Source organism: Zingiber officinale, chromosome 4B (genome assembly GCF_018446385.1).
Source record: "Zingiber officinale cultivar Zhangliang chromosome 4B, Zo_v1.1, whole genome shotgun sequence".
Classification (NCBI taxonomy): Eukaryota; Viridiplantae; Streptophyta; class Magnoliopsida; order Zingiberales; family Zingiberaceae; genus Zingiber; species Zingiber officinale.
The window spans coordinates 107,687,484-107,707,180 of record NC_055993.1 but is presented as its reverse complement, the minus strand read 5'-3'; the positions used below and the strand labels follow the sequence as shown (position 1 = coordinate 107,707,180).

The 19,697-nt window shown below is 37.3% G+C and overlaps 2 protein-coding genes across 9 annotated transcripts in view; both read left to right on the top strand.

Moving 5' to 3' along the window:
* The first annotated feature begins 2,531 nt into the window (after positions 1 to 2,531).
* On the top strand, positions 2,532 to 5,104 carry LOC121975965 (probable glycosyltransferase At5g20260). Its single transcript, XM_042527914.1, has 6 exons — positions 2,532 to 3,150; positions 3,237 to 3,335; positions 3,421 to 3,465; positions 3,584 to 3,696; positions 3,876 to 4,224; positions 4,297 to 5,104. The coding sequence occupies exons 1-6, from the start codon at positions 2,743 to 2,745 to the stop codon at positions 4,972 to 4,974; spliced, it is 1,692 nt and encodes a 563-aa protein (XP_042383848.1). The 5' UTR covers positions 2,532 to 2,742; the 3' UTR covers positions 4,975 to 5,104.
* Positions 5,105 to 5,905: 801 nt separating this feature from the next.
* Positions 5,906 to 19,697, top strand: part of LOC121975963 — a 29,352-nt gene continuing 15,560 nt past the window's right edge. For 4 of the 8 annotated variants that reach the window (XM_042527910.1, XM_042527909.1, XM_042527906.1 and 1 more), the window contains exons 1-9: positions 5,906 to 6,399; positions 7,630 to 7,692; positions 8,815 to 9,152; positions 9,231 to 9,330; positions 9,415 to 9,492; positions 9,575 to 9,634; positions 9,731 to 9,835; positions 11,235 to 11,345; positions 11,602 to 11,643. In XM_042527910.1, the coding sequence (XP_042383844.1) occupies positions 6,115 to 6,399; positions 7,630 to 7,692; positions 8,815 to 9,152; positions 9,231 to 9,330; positions 9,415 to 9,492; positions 9,575 to 9,634; positions 9,731 to 9,835; positions 11,235 to 11,345; positions 11,602 to 11,643 (1,182 nt within the window). In that variant the 5' untranslated portion in view covers positions 5,906 to 6,114. The remainder of the gene's footprint in view (positions 6,400 to 7,629; positions 7,693 to 8,814; positions 9,153 to 9,230; positions 9,331 to 9,414; positions 9,493 to 9,574; positions 9,635 to 9,730; positions 9,836 to 11,234; positions 11,346 to 11,601; positions 11,644 to 19,697) is intronic. The other 4 variants (XM_042527911.1, XM_042527907.1, XM_042527913.1 and 1 more) reach the window with 4 other exon arrangements.

Sequence of the window (19,697 nt, the reverse complement as noted above, 5' to 3'; positions counted from 1 at the left end):
GAACCCTGGATTTAGGTTTGGAAGTTAGGGTTTGGTAATCAATTACCATAGCTTAATTGATTACCTTAATCGCTTAAGCTCATTGTCACGAGAAACAGAAATGGCCATAATCGATTAGGGTAATTAATTGCGGCATGCTTAATCAATTAGAGTAATCGATTAACAGTTTTTCGCAAGAGCACAAAGAGCTTCTTAATCGATTAGGCTAATTGATTAGGAAGATTTAATCGATTACAGTAATCGATTAAACAGTTTTCACGAGTACACATAAAGCTTTCCAACCGATTAGGCTAATCGATTAGGAAGACTTAATCGATTAAGTTTTAGAAAATAACTATTATGCAAATTGCTGATGTGGTAGTCAATTAAGGAAATTTTTAATCGATTAAGATGCCAACGGTAACCCAGAAAAGGGTTGACATGTGTACTATTTCATCACTTCTCCTCCTCTCCTACTCTCTTCACCGAGCTCAGATCATCACTACCGGTTCTTGAAGCTTCTTGGAAACAAGTGTTGCTGCACTTCCAAGGTCAAGAAACGTTCCCAAATAACAAGAAGAAGCTAGCTAGGGTTTCATTTGTGTAAATTTGGTAAGATTTCTATTGTACTAACTTTTCTTTTATTCTTGTTGTATTGTGAGTTTGTATGAGGCTTTTCCACCTCCGGATTGTTTCGAAGGAGTGTTTACATAGTAGATATGTGAGAGATGACCGAATTATTGGATTAATCACCTCATTTGAGGTGAATACTAAGTAATCTTGGCGTTAACGTTGCTTGAGTGTTTTCTGCTGTAACAACTCATCGACCAAGCAACGGAGTTAATCACCCCTCCTACCACACAATACATCAGCTTCCCTATAATTTACCATATTTTTATTTTATTTTTATTATTTTTTCTTTCTCATATATATTTTTGTATTATTATCTATGAAGTGACAAATGTGGAAGTGGAAAGTGATAATTAGATGAAATAATATTTTTAATATTTAGGGAATGTATTTTATTTCTTAAATTTAAAGTACTGTTTATAAAATCAAAATTTAGAGAACGAGTAGGATAGTTATTGTAAATATTTTTTTATGTAAAATATAAAATTTAAGGTAAAATCTTTATTTAGAAAATCTGCTATGGATGTTCTAATTTTTTTTTAAAAAAAAAAAATTAAAAGGACATCCCATCCGATATTTTATTCACATAATACCTCTTATTTTAGCGTTGCTATTGTAGCTATCAATAGTTGCTATAATATGTATAAGTTATTTTTGTAGCTGCTACAATATGTAAGATTTAAACTTTACAATTCAATTTAATTGGATTAAAGTGAAATAGATGATTTTTTATATTTTACCACTATTGGCTAACTGTTACATATTATAATAATTACTACACTTGTAGTGAAATTCTAAAATCTTAAATTAATCAAAGTTATTTAAATTGGATTAAAATCATTTTAAATTAATTAAAATTATTTTAAAACAGTTTATAAATGTTGCTATTATAATAATAATAATAAATTATTATTATTCTGAGTAGTAGTAATAATAGTAATAGTAATAGTAATAGTAGTAATAATACTGTTGACATTGTAATATATACAAAATATCTTCCACATGTTATAGATAGCTTTTACATTGTAGTAATGACCGTTAGATACTATAATAATATTGGAATAAGGGATATTAGGGAGATAAAACATGTGATGTGAGAGGGTGTCTTTTTTGATTTTGTTTGTTTTTTTTTCCCCAAAAGGACCACTCATTTCTATTTTGATTTTTGTCCTAAAATAAATATTCTTTTGATTTTCTATTTTCTATTTTCTATTTTCTATTTTCTTTAAAAAAAGAAGCTCATTTAACGCCAGCTGTCAGAACGTGAGCTCCCGTTTTTAACGGCAGCACATGATGCGGGGGAAGAGTTTTCTTTCGCCCTCACCGCAAGTTTTTTAAACATGGAAGTAATCAGTCAACTTTGATCATCTGATCAACACATCTCGGCCAAGTTCACAGTTTCCAATCTAGTCCTGCCCCACCACACGCATTGAATCAGCTCAACTTTCCTTTAAAAATAATAATAATAATAATAATAATAATAATAATTCTTATTAATTTATTTCTATTTTTCCTATTAAATCACGCTTCTATAATTTTCTTAATTAAAAAAAATAATTTTAGTTAATTTTATTAACTATTCTGAAATGATAGATCCGATTTTATAAAAAAATTTTACTCATCATCAGAATACGATCAATGGAGAAATTTAATATCTTTTGATTATATTTCTTATTTGAAAAAAAAAATTCTATAAATATGTCTTAATTAATATTTGAATCATAAGTATCTGAATAATAATTTAAATATCTTATTATTACGAGTTTAGGCTCCGGGGACTTCAATTTTTCTAGTTAGAACTTAGAAGTAACATGAGATAAATACCATACGGCCAAAATATACATTTTATGTGCACAAAATCATTGTGTGCGAGGAAGAAAAGAATTAAACAGAATATTCTTTTTTGACAAAAGAATAAAATGGGCAATATAAACTTGTAGCTCCATGGACCCTGCAGGGGTACTAGCGTAAATTTCGCCGCTCCGAAAATGGTGATTTATTGACTATCACACTTGTTTTGTCGCCGCCGCAGCTGCTGCCAATCCCCTGTTTCCTGTTCCAATTTTTTACTCCAATGCTAGTTTTCTTCGCCATGTCCTCTGCTCCTCGCGCTACCTTCCGCCTCCTTCGCCCATGCTCGCCGTCGACCTCGATAAGGCCGTCCTTCGCCGCCTCAGATGCGGCGGCGTCGGCGCCTCGCGAAAGAGCCTCCTTCTCGTCGCCGTTGGCATCTCCGTCGCTGCGCTCTTCCTCTCTCTTTTCCCCTCTTCCACCTCCCGCGTCTCTGACCTCTTCTCCGCCGCAGATTCTCACAACGAACTATTCCTTTCATCTTCAGCTCCTCCTCCGCCTCTCGTTACTCTTCCCGCTTCTACAACTCAGGGCGAGGAGCATCTTATTTTCCTGAGCCCATCGGGATCCCCTGGCCCAGCCGCAGCTCCGCATAGGTTTCCGCCTTCCCCTTCTCCAATTGGGGATTTTGATGCCTTGGCCATCTACCTAGATGAGTTTGACCTAAAGGAGCCGCCTTTAGAAGATGCGGTAGGTATAAGGGCAGATTATTACTTTTTCTTCATGGCTTGAGGGAAAACAGGAATGGATTTCTTATTCGCGCTTCGCACTTGCAGCTTGTTCTTGCTCCAAGTCCCACTCCCGTAGTCAATTTCGCTGCCGCCGAGGCGAATTCATCTAATACTGATGGGAAAACGAAGTCTTTTGCTCCGGAGGTAGATTTCGAGTTCGCCCCATGGAATTTTCCAAAATTGCAGTATGCCAATTAAGTTTTCAGTATCTTGTGATGAATTCTTGCAGCCCCCAAGACGTCCTGCCATAAAGACCCCTGCTTTTTCGCCAAAGGTAGAGGCTTCGTTTAGCGTTCAACTTGTTCTTCCTCCGAAAAGAGTTTTCCCTTTCGTTTTCAGGGTAGATTCTATCACCAATTTTGACCTCTGAAGCACTTGCTGTGGTATTGCAGAATACTGATCGGCAGCTGGTGTACGCCAAGAAGGAGATCGCTAATGCTCCTCCTGTCTTCAACGATCCTGATCTCCATGCTCCATTGTTCTTGAATGTTTCAATGTTTAAGAGGTGAGAATGATGAACTGCTTTAATGACGAATTGCCTTCTCTATCGATGTGAGTTGCAGAAGCACATTGAAGTAATGCGTGCAATTCATATGACTGTCTCTGAAGTAGATCAGAGTAATTGCTAGATGGTCATCTGAACTCCATTGAACATGCTCAGATTTTTCACCAATGTTTCTGCAGGAGCTACGAGCTGATGGAGAAAATTTTAAAGGTGTACATCTATGGCGACGGTCCCCGGCCCCTCTTCCACACTCCAGAGCTTGGAGGCATCTACGCCTCCGAAGGATGGTTCATGAAATTAATGGAGGGTAGCAAAAAGTTTGTGACAAAGGATCCTGAGAAGGCTCATTTGTTCTACATGCCTTTTAGCTCGAGGCAGCTCAGAGCAAATCTTTATGTTCCTGATTCACATAGCAACAAACCACTGTCCATATTCTTAAGGAATTACATCAACATGATCTCTGCCAAGTATCCTTTCTGGAACAGGACGAGAGGAGCTGATCATTTCTTTGCAGGCTGCCATGATTGGGTATGTATACAGTCTACTGCTTTTGATAATCTATACAAATGATTGTTCGACTCATTCTGCCTCTCCTCTCAGGCAACTTACATCACTAGACTGCACGGGGAGCTACGAGACAACGCGATCAAAGTCGTGTGCAATGCAGATGTCTCCGAGGGCATCTTCATTCGAGGGAAGGATGTGTCTCTTCCGGAGACCTACATCAGAAACCCCAAGAGGCCTCAAAGAGGCATCGGTGGTCGGCCCAGCTCCAAGAGGTCCATTCTGGCCTTCTTTGCCGGTCACATGCACGGCCGCGTGAGGCCCATCCTCATCGGCTTCTGGAAAGGTAGAGACCCAGATATGAGGATCTATGAAGTGTTGCCGGAAGAGGTTGCTGCTAAAATGTCATATGCCCAACACATGAAGTCGAGCAAGTTTTGCATCTGCCCGATGGGCTACGAAGTGAACAGCCCGAGGATCGTCGAGTCCATCTACTTCGAGTGCGTTCCAGTGATCATTGTCGATCACTTTGTACTCCCGTTCGAGGAGGTGCTCGATTGGAGGGCGTTCTCTGTGGTGGTCGCGGAGAAGGATATACAAAATTTGAAGGACATCTTGTTAGGAATTGGCGCGGAACAGTACAGAATCATGCAGATGAACGTGAAGAAGCTGCAAAAGCATTTTCTGTGGAATGCTAGGCCCAAAGAGTATGATCTGTTTCACATGACACTGCATTCCGTTTGGTATAACAGACTGAATCAGATTGATTTGTAGCAACGAAATGATGTACCCTGTAGTTGTTATATTCTTGTTTTTGAAATATTGATAACAGTTTTCTGAAGTGGGTTAAAAACGATTGTGCTTTCTGGATCATCTAAAATACAAATACTTATTCATTGATTAATATTTTTTATATTTAAATTACTTGTAACTTTCTGGTTATTTAGTATTGTATATCGGTAATTGAACACGCACTTAAGTTATAGAATTTTTTGAAAGACAATGTTAGATTTTTTTAAAACGTATTTATTTCTTATTCTATTCCTCTTATCAAAATAATATTACAATGATGTTGTATTCAAAAAATAATACTATTATGATATTGTGTTTTGAATATTAGTATTATAATATTTCAAAAATCGGCATGTTGATATTTAAAATACAATATCAAAATAATATTCATTTTAAGATTTATACAAAATTAACATAGCGATGTTGATTTTAAAATAAAGTAGTGGTATTAATTTTGAAATCCAATAAAAATGATATTGTTCTTTTAAATACTGATATTGATTTTAGAAAATTAATATTATAGTGATATTGATTTTAAAATAATGTAGTGATATTGATTTTGAAATCCAATAAGAATGGTATGGATAGGAAGAGTAAAATGAAACATAGTTTTTTCTGTCCGAAATCTGAAAGATAAGTTTTTAGGAATTTCACAACAACTTTAAGTGCGATTTATACACTATTCAACTCGTCTGGACAAATGAGCACGAGCTAATCCGGCAAATTATAGCGTTGTTAAAACCGGATCGAACCGGTTAATTTAACCAGTTTGACTAACAACCAACAGTCATCCGATTCGGTTTGAATGAAAATCAATTATTATTAAAAAATGCACAAAAATATTAATCTTTTGAATTTGCAATGGCAATGTTATAAATATATCGTCTCCCAAACTTGTTTAGCCTTTATTAGTAACACATCTTAAATTTAATCTCCTCTTCTGTGTCCCTTTGCCTCTCTCTCTCTCTCGCCTCACCTTCACTCGCTCGCGAGCAAGAAGAGCCGGCCTCGTGCGTCGATTCCTCTCCACCCTCTCCCTCTCTTCGCTCTCCATCCAGATCCCTTGCGCCACCTCTCGATCCACCACTGGCTGCGCACTCCTTCGCGATTTGATCTTTTTTGATGCCCGATTTGAGGTCCTCGGGCTACTCTGATACTGGCCCCGAGCGGGGAGGGGCGTTCTGGGATGTCCAGCGCATGGGAAGCCACGATTCGAACCCGAGGAGGGATATCTACGGCGAAAGAGGTGGCTCGCCGCCGCCGTGGATCCCTCTGTCGTATGGCGGCGGCAGGGTCGGGAACCTGGTGGATAGGTTTTCTGGGTTGGTCTTAGGCGATGGCCGAAATGAGGGCGTTCACCAAGTCATCAAGGCGTTGGAGGATGCCGAGAGCACTATCAAGCAACAGGTTGGCTTCTCGCTATTTGATTTCACTGGAATCCTGGCTTGTGATTTAGACTTAGTTCGCAGGCTCGTACTGTGGATATTTTGCCTTATGAATCTTCAATTTGATTCCATATTGTGAAGTTTTCCTATTATCTTAGTTTCTATATGCGGTTGGTTTGAGAAATAAACCCAATTCATCGTTTCGTGGTGCATCAATGGCTTATCGTCAGAGCAAGCAGGATGTGCATTCTGGAAGAATTACACGAAGGTAGTCTTAGTTTGCTATAGAATGAATCATGAATTGGCAGAATTTCTTGGACCAACAACCAATTAATTTATTACAACTGCATTTGCTAGAAGAACCCCGGTGGACTTTCTCCTTTTAAGCAATTTGCATTTTGGTCCCTGCTGCGGATACTTTGCCCTGAGATTGCATTGGATATGAGACAAAAATTAAGAATAAAATCTCTAATTAAAGCTCCGGAATCTTCTTGCCTATTTCATCATATTAATTATCATTTAACTTGTTATCTATAAGGTTATCCATTGCTAGGAAAGAGTAAGTTATGCTACATATAAGATAATACCTTTCAGCTGTCTGGATCTTTTCAACTCTCAGCAAGGTTTGGATGTCTAAATACGTTGTGTTTTATTGAACTATTTAAGCTATGATTTATTCTAGTCTTAATCTCAGGACTGCTTAATCCAGATTTTAGTAATTACTCAATTAAGTTGATGTATAGAGTTAAGGTTTATTTGCATAAATTATGCCATTCAGCTCCTAGATAGAGAACAAACTATGTTTTTTTGCACAAACATTATTATATTTTTGTACTATTCTGTTCTGCGTTATTTCTGTATGTCAATTTTTTTATTTTCACAAACTATGTCATTTAACTCCTAGCTGACTCCACCTAGTGAGATAAGGCTTAGTTGTTGTTGTATGCCATTCAACTCCTAGATACAGAAAAACAATGACATTATTGTGTTTTTACAGAAAAAACAATCATTATTATGCTTTTTTGAACTAGTCCATTCTATGTTTTTTTAAAACTAGACTGTTCTCTGTTTTTTTTTTAACTAGACTGTTCTTTATTTTTTGAACTAGTCTGTTCAGTTATTCTCACAGCACCTTGCAGTAATTTTCGTCTTTGTTATTTACTAAAATGGCTTGTTATCTTTTGATAATGAAGTGACGTTAGCAATAAAACATAGAAAACTCAAATTTCTAATTATTATTGTTATCTTGCAGTTGGAAGAGAACAACGTATTAAAGAATGAACTCTTGCAAAAAGCACAAGAATTAGAAAAATATGTAAGCACTCAAGACCAACATGCTATCCAGGACTAAATTGTTTTCTAATTAGTATTTTTCTAAATTGTTTCTTGTTATGTAATATTTTGGGTCAGTTACTTGCCTCAATATTTTAGTATGAAATCAAGCATCAGTATGCGGTCAATTTTAGTTCTCTATGTTTATGCCTGATAAATCTTGGACTCAGTGAGACTGGGTAGTATAGCATGGCGGACTTTGTGAGATTGGAACCATCTCATCTTTCTAAATAGTATTTGAACTGTCAATTGTCAATTCTAATATGAGCTAGAAGTTCACAGATGACAGAACCGCCTTTTGGGTGCTTAGTAAGTTGGTTAAGTGTTTTTGATGTTAATTTTCAATTGCCTGATAATGCAGCTAATGAATGTTTAATGAAACCCTTTCTATTATATCTGAAAAATATTATCTCTTAGTATTGAATTGTTTTTTGTTAATCTTGCCCGCATTTAGTTGTGAAACTTTGTTGCGCTTGAGCAGAAACAGGTTGCATAATTAGGTTGTTGTAGATTATGGGTCATCTGTAAAAGAAAGTAATATTCTTTGGCAATCGAATATTGGAGTTCAGAAGCTGACCTCCATCTGAGAACAAAATCTTAGCTGATTTATTTTCATATGGCTAGATTGTGTTGGTTGGTAACTTGGTATATCAACGGATGACTTTTGTCCCTACATTTATTGTCATCTTAAAATTTTTGGCACATTTGTGTGCTGTTTTGGTTATTATTTGCTTGGGTCAAATGTAGGTAGGGAACAAACTTCTATTATCAAGGAAATAGTTGTGTTAGCAATGAAATTAATAAATTCAGCATCTTTGGGCACATTCATAATGGAAGATGTCAGAAAATTATTCTGTTCGTTTGTTTTCTTTCCTTTTTAATCAGTGCTAATATACAATGTTCAAGATGCAAACAAAATTTCCTCAACAATTAAAACAAAACTTCTTCAATGGTTAAACTTAAATCTTAAAAGGCTAGCTGAATAGCTAAGTAATAGCCTCAGTCTTATATATCTGTTAATTTACTTCAATAATAGTTCATACCTTTTTTTGATTTGATTTGAGTAGTTTGTACATCTTTGATTTTTTTTTTTTTTTTTAATCAGAGGTTAGAAGTCAAATCATTAAGGCCTGAAATACCTACAAATGATCAGGTGGATGCCTATAAAATCAGTAATTCCAATTCTCCAGCTGGACATGAAGCAGAGAGGAGATGGATAGAAAATCATTCACCTTTAAATCCTCAAGCTATGGTGCTTCATCAGAATGGAGTGGTTGGAAGGGAGGAAACTCATTTGGAATCTGTCACGGCTAATCAACACACATATGGGAGCAACAAGGTTAATGGTGACCTTCGAAAATTTCCTGGAGTACATTCTGCTTTAGGCAGTGCCGGTCCATCTCAATACTCTACACCATCATCTAGATCCTTGTCTCCAAGCAGGTAAATTAATGTAGAACGTGGAAATTTATAGTGTCAAACTAATCTAAGCGGGAAGATTTCTTTTGTTACTCTTGATAGGCATCAAAAGGAAGGAGGAGACCAAGATAAGAGGTTCATTTCATCAGGAAATTGTTTGGTGCCAGTGTCTAATCTCAACTCTAGTACTCTTTGGAAGCAGGTAGTTTCAGTTGCTTAAAATTGTAGATCTTTCTGCAATTTAATATTTCCAATTGTTTCTAAGTAGTAAAGTCTACGTACCAAGGAACTTGTTGTTAAGGTCAGAGAGCATGAAGAAGAGATTGCACAGTTAAGGAAGCATCTTGCTGATTATTCAATAAAGGTGAGGAGAGCTTCCATGGTGTCTACATTCTTCCTTTTGATGGATCATTTGAACCAAGCAATAATTACAACATTGTACATAGGAAGCACAAATACGCAATGAGAAATATGTTCTAGAAAAAAGAATTGCTTATATGCGCATGGTGAGCACCCTTATTAATTTCCTTACCTTTTTATAGTTTGCCTCCTATAATTTATGATTGCTGATAGAAAACCATCTAAAAATTTTGATGCTGCAGGCATTTGATCAGCAACAACAAGACTTGGTTGATGCTGCATCAAAAGCTATTTCATATAGACAAGATATTATTGAGGAGAATATTCGTCTAACATATGCCTTGCAAGTAATATTCTTTGTTTACCTCCCTGGTTTATGGCGTGAAATATTGGATGCATACAAGTTTGAGTGGCTAATATTAATTACATTTTTTTTTGCTAATTGCTAAAGAAATAAGATGAAGTTTGATATTGTGTCACCATTGTATTGGCCAAGAATCTTATATTGAGTTGGATTAGTCTTTTGGTTTGATTGGATTTGGGATGTGACCAAGTGTACTAGGTCTGAATTAATGCCTATTGGGGTTGGTAACTAGATTACTATGTAGCAAGCAACGGATTCTATTGGGATTGGTATCTGGTCGCCTGGTCCTTTGGACCAATGTAGATAAGATTGCTTGTTGGGATACTTGTTAATGTAGACAGTCATGCTACCTTTGCATACTAATTGTATGTTTTAACTTCTTAAAAATGGTAGGTTGCTTGTTGGGTTTCTAGTCAGTGTATACAGTCATGCTACCCATGGTTTAAAGTGCCGTGCCGAGACGGTCGAAATGGGCGAAACATCTCGTTTCGCCCGGCGATCGACACCAGCACCGGCACGACCTCGGCACCAAACCCGCAACAGCTACGACGTGTTGCGCAACTTGTGATCGTAGCGAAGGGGTCACATAACCCTTCCGTTGTCGCCGAGGAGGCGTCGCACAACCCTGCGACCGCTGCAGAGGGGTCACATGACCATCGCGGTAGCGCCAGAGTAGTCATGCGATTCCCGCGACCATGGTTGAGGGGTTGCGCAACCTCGTGGCAGCGTCGAAGTCGGTTAAGCTCGTGAGTGGTGTCGGATTTCGGAATTTGTTTAATTAAACTTAGATTAATTATTTTAATCAACTCCTAGCTATGATGGAGATAATTTAAAGATGCTTTATTAAACCCTAATAAAATTATCTATTTTTTTTATATTTCATTTATTTTAATTTAAAAATTATGATAAATTATTTATTTATTTATCTATTTTCATAACTTTTCCTTTTTTAAAAAATTATTTTTTATATTGTTTATTTTAAAAATATTTATGTTAAATATTTTATTTTTTAATTAATATATTTTATATTTAAAAAATACTGAAACTATATCGGCACAGCATGATACGGTACCGAAATCGTATTGTTCCGGTCCAGGATCAAAACCTTGGCACGGGTCGAAATTTTAAACTTGATGCTACCTTTGCATAATAATTGTATGTTTTAACTCTTTAAAATGGTTGGATTGCTCGTTGGGTTACTAGTCAATGTATACAGTCATGCTACTTGTGTGTAATAATTGTATATTTTTAACTCTTTTAAATGGTTTGTCTATTCTTTTTGTTGTTGCCATTCTGTAGGGCTATTTTTTTTTTTTTGTAGTAATTAACTAACATTATAATGGATTTTTGGCATTTTGTGTTTGTTTGTGTTCTCTATATAGGCTGCTCATGCAGAGAGATCGACTTTTGTATCTTCTTTGGTGCCCATTCTCTCAGAACACGGTCTTCAACCTTCTGTGGTTGATGCTCAGTCAATTGTCAGTAATCTTAAGGTTAGTATCTCCAGACTTCAAATAAATGGCAGGCTGGTTTAGTAATGAACCATCATTCCTCATTACTTGTACCATTATGATTGTAGAGAATATAAACTTACATTCCAATTGGCACATTCTGTTTTACTGTCCTTACACATGGAGATATTATTGAAAATGGAAATCCACACTATCATGTCCTTTTTTAATGAATTGAACAGACAGTTTCATTCTGAATTTTGGTAATCCATATCACTTTGCCACTTTGCTTTTGTAGGTTTTGTTTACCCACATGCAGGAGAGATTTATCATTGCTGAGGTATCCTTTTTTCATTTATGTTGTGCCTTTCTCTTTAAACTAGATGTTGGTTTATCTTGGCTCAGATTTGCATCTTTTGGTTTTTTTAATTAGGTGGTGTTTGGTTAAATGATGGGAATGACTATGGGTATGGGTTTGATAGTAAGATGCAATGGAAATGAGAATGAAAATGAAACTCATCTAGTTATATGAGTTTGGTTGATTCCCATAAATCTAGATATCATTCCCAAATTGTCATTTCCAAACCCACAATCCAAACACCATTTTTTACTATTATTCCATTCCCTCATTTCTAAATCCATCAACCAAACACCCCCTTAGTTATCCGTTTATTAAGTTTAGTTTGTTTTTTCCTTAGTTATATTTAATTTTATCCTAAATCTTAGGGAACTAAGTCTTGTTAGTTAATTTATCCTAAATCTTAGGGAACTAAGTCTAGTTGGTTATTTTTTCTATTTATATTTTTTTAGGGGTTTGAGAGCTATATAAACCTATGCTTAGAGGATGTTTAGGACAAGTTATTTTGATGTTGAATCAATTAGTTTCGCTTAAGCCACACTATAGCTACATCTCTTTTTCTTTGCGCTCTTGATTTCATAATAGGTTTAAGCCTACTTTAGGCTATTCCTTTTTTTGTTTTGTTACTTCTCTCTTGTTTTCTTGTTAATCCCTCTGCAACTTCATACCTCAGAATAATATACATATTCTGTTCGGTGTCACTTGGTATCATAGAACATTAAGATCTAATAGAGGGTCGTCTTGGACATGGTTGTGGTCGCAACAGGCAGGTTCCAGCTAAGGAAGCCTCACACCGTGATCATAGCACTCAAGACGAGATTCAATATCTACATACACATGTCACAAAGTTATCTCAGCGTTTAGTGGCGCAAGATCGTAAAGATCGTAAGTTCCTTTATTTCCTTTTTGAAAAAAATCCTTAATTTCCAATTGAGAAGAGATGTCCAAGCGCAAATTTAGTTTCGAGAGATGTTGGATCAACCGCCCCGCCACCTACAACTTTGAGAGAATGTCGGGTCCACAACGCTTCTATGCCCCCCTTTCTCCTACGGCGGCGGAGACAACCATGAGGATGCGGACCTCGACAACATCGACAAATCCTACTCTGCCAATCGTCCAATCATAGGAGGCGGCGGAGACAACGATAAGATCGAAATACTTGGTGATTCAGTTTATGACGATGATGATGAATGGCTGAAGTTATCGATGAAATTGATAAGATACCTTATGATGAGGCAACAAGACATGAAGTTTTCACATTTAGGGATGACCTCAAAAAACAGATTATTGAAGACCAAAATGCAATAGAAGATTTTAGAAATCGTTTAGAGAGTGTTGAGGATAAAATCCCAAAACATGATGAATTTTGTCAAGTAATTAATGTTAAGGGTGAGACTAATGTATATGTTGAAGAAAACAAGTCTTCAATAATGTTCTGGATTCTTTTGTTCCAAGGGGAGAAACTAGTAGGCATCATTTGGGCGAAGAGGATGCTCTTCGATCAGGCATAGTTCCATTGGTAATTGGTTCTCCACATATTGCTACAGATGTTTCCTACCCTCCACCACCTTCAATCCCACCTGATGTTTCCAATTGTGATTTTGATGGCGGTAATGCAAACATCCATGTCTCTGAGGTTGACACAATCATTCCCAGTCATGCCACTTCTTCTGTTGTTTCTTCAGATATGGACGTGTCAAAGATGAAGATCGATGCCACTACAATTTTGCAACATTGCAAGGACAGTTTCCAGGGAGAAGCAATGCATTCTCAAGGAGCATTTGCTGTTTTTTTCTTTTAGTTCTGATGGTGTGAAATTTTCAGCTTTTGAAAGTAACAATGGTGTTAATGCCATAGGCAATCTTGATGTTGTGAAGCAGTTTTTAAAATGGAAGTGGATAGTTTCACAGTGTTTGAATGGCAGCAAGGGAAGGAAGAGGACAAAATTAAGGACGAGGTTTTGGTGCCTCGGTGCTCTTATATCACGCCTTCCTTTGGTTTTGATGGTGATATTTTGAACTGTGATGACTTTGAGATTGCCAATGATCAAACTTACCGGGAGATTGCTCTTAAGTATCATCCTGACAAACAGACTGCACTCATTCTTGCTGAAGAAACTGAAAAGGCTAGGCAAACTACGAAGGATAAAATAGAAAATCATTTGAAACACTTGATCAAGAAGCCTTGAGTTCATCGGTTTCTACCCCACGATCATCAAGCTCGATTTGAGGAGCTCAACAAGGACCCATTCAAAAAGTGCATGGAGCCAGTGGAGAAGTACTTGAGGGATGCGAAGATGGCCAAGAACAGGGTTCACGATGTTGTGCCCATCGACAGATTAACGAGGATTCTCAAAGTCCAGCATCAAATTATAGATTTTGCCGATTTGATACCAGACGATCTTCCTCCTAGGTTACCACCTGATACAATTATAAACTCGAGGACGAGTTGTCCTCAACTCCGGGCGACTGATGCAGGAGGGGATCCAAAGTATTCGTATTTGCATCTTTTGAGTTTTTTTTAATTAGTTATCTATTTATTAAGTTTAGTTTGTTTTTTCCTTAATTATATTTAATTTTATCCTAAATCTTAGGGAACTAAGTCTTGTTAGTTAATTTATCTTAAATTTTAGGGAACTAAGTCTAGTTGGTTATTTCTTCTGTTTAGATTTTTTTGAGGGTTTTGAGAGTTATATAAACCTATGCTTAGATGATGTTTAGGACAAGTTATTTTGATATTGAATCAATTAGTTTTGCTTAAGCCACGTTATGACTACATGTCTTTTTCTTTGCGCTCTTGATTTCATAATAGGTTTAAGCCTAATTTAGGCTATTCCTTTTTTTTTTATGTTACTTCTATGTTGTTTTCTTGTTAATCCCTCTACAACTTCACCTCCAGAATAATATACATATTCTACTCGACGTCACATGGACAAGAGTCTCTTTTCCATTAATTTTTCCAAACACAATTAAGAACTGTATACACCTTAGTGTGACGTTAATGTGGATAAAACTATCCACTAACACAACTTTTGGATGAATGATGTGTATGATGTAGGGCTCAAGCAATTTGAACAGTGGGTAATGTGAATAGTGTGTGATTTGGGAGAAAAAAGATAGTTAATTTGAGCTTAATGTGTACTCATGAAGAGGAAAATACTGCAACTAGGAACAACTTTATTCTTTGATGGGTGTCAGGTGGTGGCAAGGCATCATTGAAGAGGCTCAGATCCTAAACTGAGGAGGTTTCTAGCCAAATGGGTGTTCAGGCTAGGGGTGTAAATGAACCAAGCCTCTCATGAACTATTCAAAGCTCGATTTGATAAAAGCTCTTTTGAGTTCGTTTAATGAGGCTCGTTAAGATAAACAAACCAAGCTCAAGCTTCACAATATTCGGCTCGTTAGTTCGTGAACATGTTCGTTAGTAAGCTCATGAACCAACTTTTAAATGAAAAAATAATAGTTTTGATATTAAATTTATAGATTTTACACTCTACTTATGAAAAATATAGATAAATATATTAAATTTATTTATTAGAATAAAATTATAAATTTTAATAAGAATATTATAATTTTTTCTAAATATATAATTTAGTTTTTAATGAATATTTAAATTTATAATTTATATTTATTAAGCTCGTTTAGGCTCGATAAAAGCTCGAATAAGCTCGTGAGTCATGAATATATTCGTTAAATAAAGCTCGAGCTTGACTCGATTATAAACGAGTCAAACTCAAACATTCAAGAGTTCGGCTGCTCGACTCGATTACACCCCTAGTTTAGACACTGTGCTAGACAACCAAAGTTTTCTCCATCTTGGACATCCACTGATTGGGCTTTAGCCATTCCTCCGTCCTTTTCCCTGCTCCAACCTATTAATATTCAGAATTTCCAAAAAACCCAGAGCTCCACCACAACTGGTCGCCTTACTGCCCTTACCAAAACCCATTAGTCATACTCAAGCACCTAGCTCAACCTGTACTTCAGTTGAACCACTTGCGGTTTGCATGACCTGAACCCATCACATTCCCACTTCATCTTCTTTGGTATGCCTGAACCCTACTCAGGTGAATTCAACCTAACTACAAATTTTCAAGAAACTCCTCTCAGCACGAATTCCTCTAGCCTTGTTCCAAATTGAGGTTAGAGCTACATTATCACAGCTAGCAGACTTCTAGAGTATGTTATAACTTTACCATAATAGTTTTGTCATTGCTTATACGAAGCTCTTTGTGATGGTGTGGAGGCAAGAAGGGAGTAGAAGAGTGCACTTAAGGTTTACCAAACTCATTGGTAAGGTGGGTGTAAGAGGCAACCCAGTAACTAGATGAGTAGCCTGCAGTGTCCCTTTGAAATGAGGAAAAATTTCAACACTGAGTCCTGACTTCTGGAGGCCTCAGGGGATTCAATACTGGTAGACATAGAAGCTTGGGAGGCAATGAACTCACTGGTGAGGATGATGGCCAAATGTTAGTAAATGGTTCTTGAATTGGAAAACGAAAAGGTGAAGCCATCAAAGTCAAAGTTAGAGTAACAGAGGGCACAAGAAATTACAATTTTGATGAGGAGAAAGTGGAGTTGGTGAAGCTACGAGAGAGAAAATGTATCAAAGGTAGATGTGGAGAGGCTAAGTAGTGGATTAGAAACAAGATTGGAGTGTCTAAAGTTGGGAAAAAGAGGGCTCATGATCTAGACACCCCTTCATCTTCAAGGTGCAATAGAACACAATGCTTAGGAATTTTCGGATGACACATATGGACATGTATATGGAAATACATATCCTTCAAAGCATGCTCACACGTTTATCTCTTGGTGTCCTTGTACGAGGTGTCCGATGAGTTGTGGTGTCAATTTTCTAGATACATTGAGTGGTTATCTCATTGGTGCTTCTCCAAGTTACTCGTAGGGGAAATAATAAGTTTCAAGGCGCTGATGTGGGACTTTGAAGCTCACTTATGAGTAATCATCTACCTTGCCCGAAGCACAGATAGCCTGATGACTTCAATGCAGAGAGTGGAGGAGTTGTCCTTAAATTTTGTTGTAATAAAAGAGTCTCAAGATTCATTCCTTTCCAGTCGAATTACATATGTTTATATAGAGCCATACAACCCTAAAAATCAACTTATTAACAAAAGATAAAAAGACCTATCTACCCTTGCTTCTCACAACACTCCCCCTCAAGTTGAACATATATATCAAATATGTTCAACTTGCTAAGAGAAGAGTTGAACACAGCTTGGGGTATAGCTTTTGTAAACATATCAGCAAGTTGGTCCTCAGACTTAACATAAGGCAGACATACCTCTCCAGAATCAAGTCTCTCCCGAATAAAGTGACGATCAATCTCAATGTGTTTAGTCCGGTTATGTTGTACCGGATTATTTGTAATATTGATTGCTGCCTTGTTGTCACAATACAGCCTGAGAGGTAATTCAGCCTTTAATCCCATGTCTGTCAACAGAAAACTCAACCACAACATCTCTGCAAGACCATGTGCCATGGCTCGATATTCTGCTTCAGCACTAGACCGTGCACAAACATTTTGTTTCTTACTCCTCCACGTTACCAAGTTTCCTCCCAAAAAAGTGCAATAGCCAGAAGTGGATCTTCTATCATCTCGAGAACCAGCCCAGTCTGCATCAGAATAGCATTCCACCTTCAGATCACCACCTCCTTTAAACAGTAAGCCTTTTCCAGGACATGATTTCAAGTACCTTAAAATCCTGTCAACAGCCTTCATGTGAATAGTCTTAGGAGCATGCATGTACCGACTTACTACACTAACAGCATAGGTGATGTCAGGCCTAGTCATAGATAAATAGAGTAATTTTCCAACCAACCTTTGATATGTTCCCTTTTCCAGATTTGTAAGATCCTCCCCACTAGAACTAGTAAGATCATGATTTACTTCTATAGGAGTAAACGCTGGCCGAGAACCCAGCTTCCCAGTCTCCTTGAGTAAATCCAACACATATTTTCTCTGACATACATAGATTCCTTTTTTTGATCGAGCGACTTCAATGCCCAGGAAGTACCTCAATGATCCAAGATCTTTAATTTCAAATTCTGATGTTAACTTGGACTTAAGAGCCTGGATTTCTACCTCATCATCACCTGTAACTATCATATCATCAACATAAACCAAAAGAATGGTAGTTCTGTCCTCTTTCTTTTTTATAAAGAGTGTATGATCAACATTCCCTTGTTTAAAGCCAAACAATATCATGACTTTACAAAACCTATCAAACCATGCTCTGGGAGATTGTTTAAGCCCATACAAAGCTTTTCTTAGCTTGCAAACCTTTCCTTTTGTTTCAATTCCAGGAGGTGGTAACATGTATACTTCTTCATAAAGGTCACCATTTAAGAAGACATTTTTAACATCTAACTGAAACAGAGGCCAATCATATTGAGCAGCAAGAGAAAGAATTACCCTGACCGAGTTCAGCTTTGCAACTGGTGCGAAAGTTTCCAAGTAATCCACCCCATATGTTTGGGTGAATCCCTTCGCAACAAGTCTGGCTTTATATCTTATCACTTCACCCTCTGAGTTATACTTGATAGCATAGACCCATTTAGAACCAACCAAGTTCTTCCCCTTTGGGGGATCAACTAATTCCCAAGTACCATTTCTGTTGAGAGCCTCCATTTCTTCATTCATTGCTTCCTGCTACCTTGAATCCCTTACAGCTTCATAATAGGAAGAAGGTATATCGTGATTTGATAACTGTGAAACAAATACATGATATGAAGGAGACAAACGAGAATATGAAATGTGGTTGGAGATAGGATGTTGAGTACATGACCTGACGCCCTTCCTAACAGCAATAGGAAGGTTCAGCTCATCCATATTTCGAGGTGCGGTTGGCTCAACTGATGAGGATAACTGCTTGATCAGGAGCCGGAGCATCTGATTCAACTAGCCGATCATCAGTAGGTCCTTGCTTGTGTCGTCGTCGTTTGTAAGTAATAATATCTGGTGAAGACTGGGAGCCCAGTGATGGAGCATCTTTTCCATTTTCCATGACATCCAGTGAAATAGGAGAAGGAATCACATGAGGAACCACTTGAGGTATAAAGGAAGAGGTAGTATTCTCCCCTTGAGGACGAGACTGAGGAGAATAATAGGACTCGGACTCAAAAAAGGTAACATCCTTCAAGATATATCTTGTCCTAGTAATAGGATCAAAGCACTTGTAGCCTTTCTGGCAAGTGGAATACCCTATAAAAACTCCTCGTATAGAACGAGGATCAAGTTTAGAGGACTTGGGACCAAGAACATGAATAAAACAAAGAGAACCAAAAACCCGAGGTGTAAGGGAGAACAACTCTACGTCAGGATGAAGAATAGTGAGAGGACACCGGTTCCCGAGACCTTTAGATGGCAATCGATTGATGAGATAAGCAGCTGCAAGGACAGCATCAGCCCAGAAATATTTGGGTAAGTGACGTTGAAATAATAGGGCACGGGCTGTTTCAAGGATATGACGATTCTTTCTTTCGGCCACCCCATTTTGTTGTGGTGTGTAGGGACAGGATGACTCATGAAGAATTCCTGAATCCTCAAGAAAAGTATTTAGAGACTGTGCAAAGTACTCACGGGCATTGTCAGAACGAAGAGTCTTCACCTTTGAGCTAAATTGGGTTTCAACCATTCTACAAAATTTTTGAATGAGACGAGGAACTTCTTCCCTAGATTTCATCAAATAAAGCCATGTACAGTGGGTGTAGTCATCAATAAAAGAAAGAAAATATCGATAGCCATCCAAAGAAGTCACAGGAGAGGGCCCCCACACATCTGAATGAACAAGATCAAATGGAGACAAACTCTTCTTTATAGACTCGGAAAAATGGGTTCTACAATGTTTGGACAACTGACAAATTTCACATTGAAATGACTGAAGAGAAACAGAAAAGAAGAGACTAGGAAATAAAATTTTTAAAGACTGAAAAGACAAATGTCCCAACCGAGAATGCCATAAAAGAATTGCTTGATGCTTATTTTCCAAACACTTGGCTGCAGAATTCAGAGCAGAT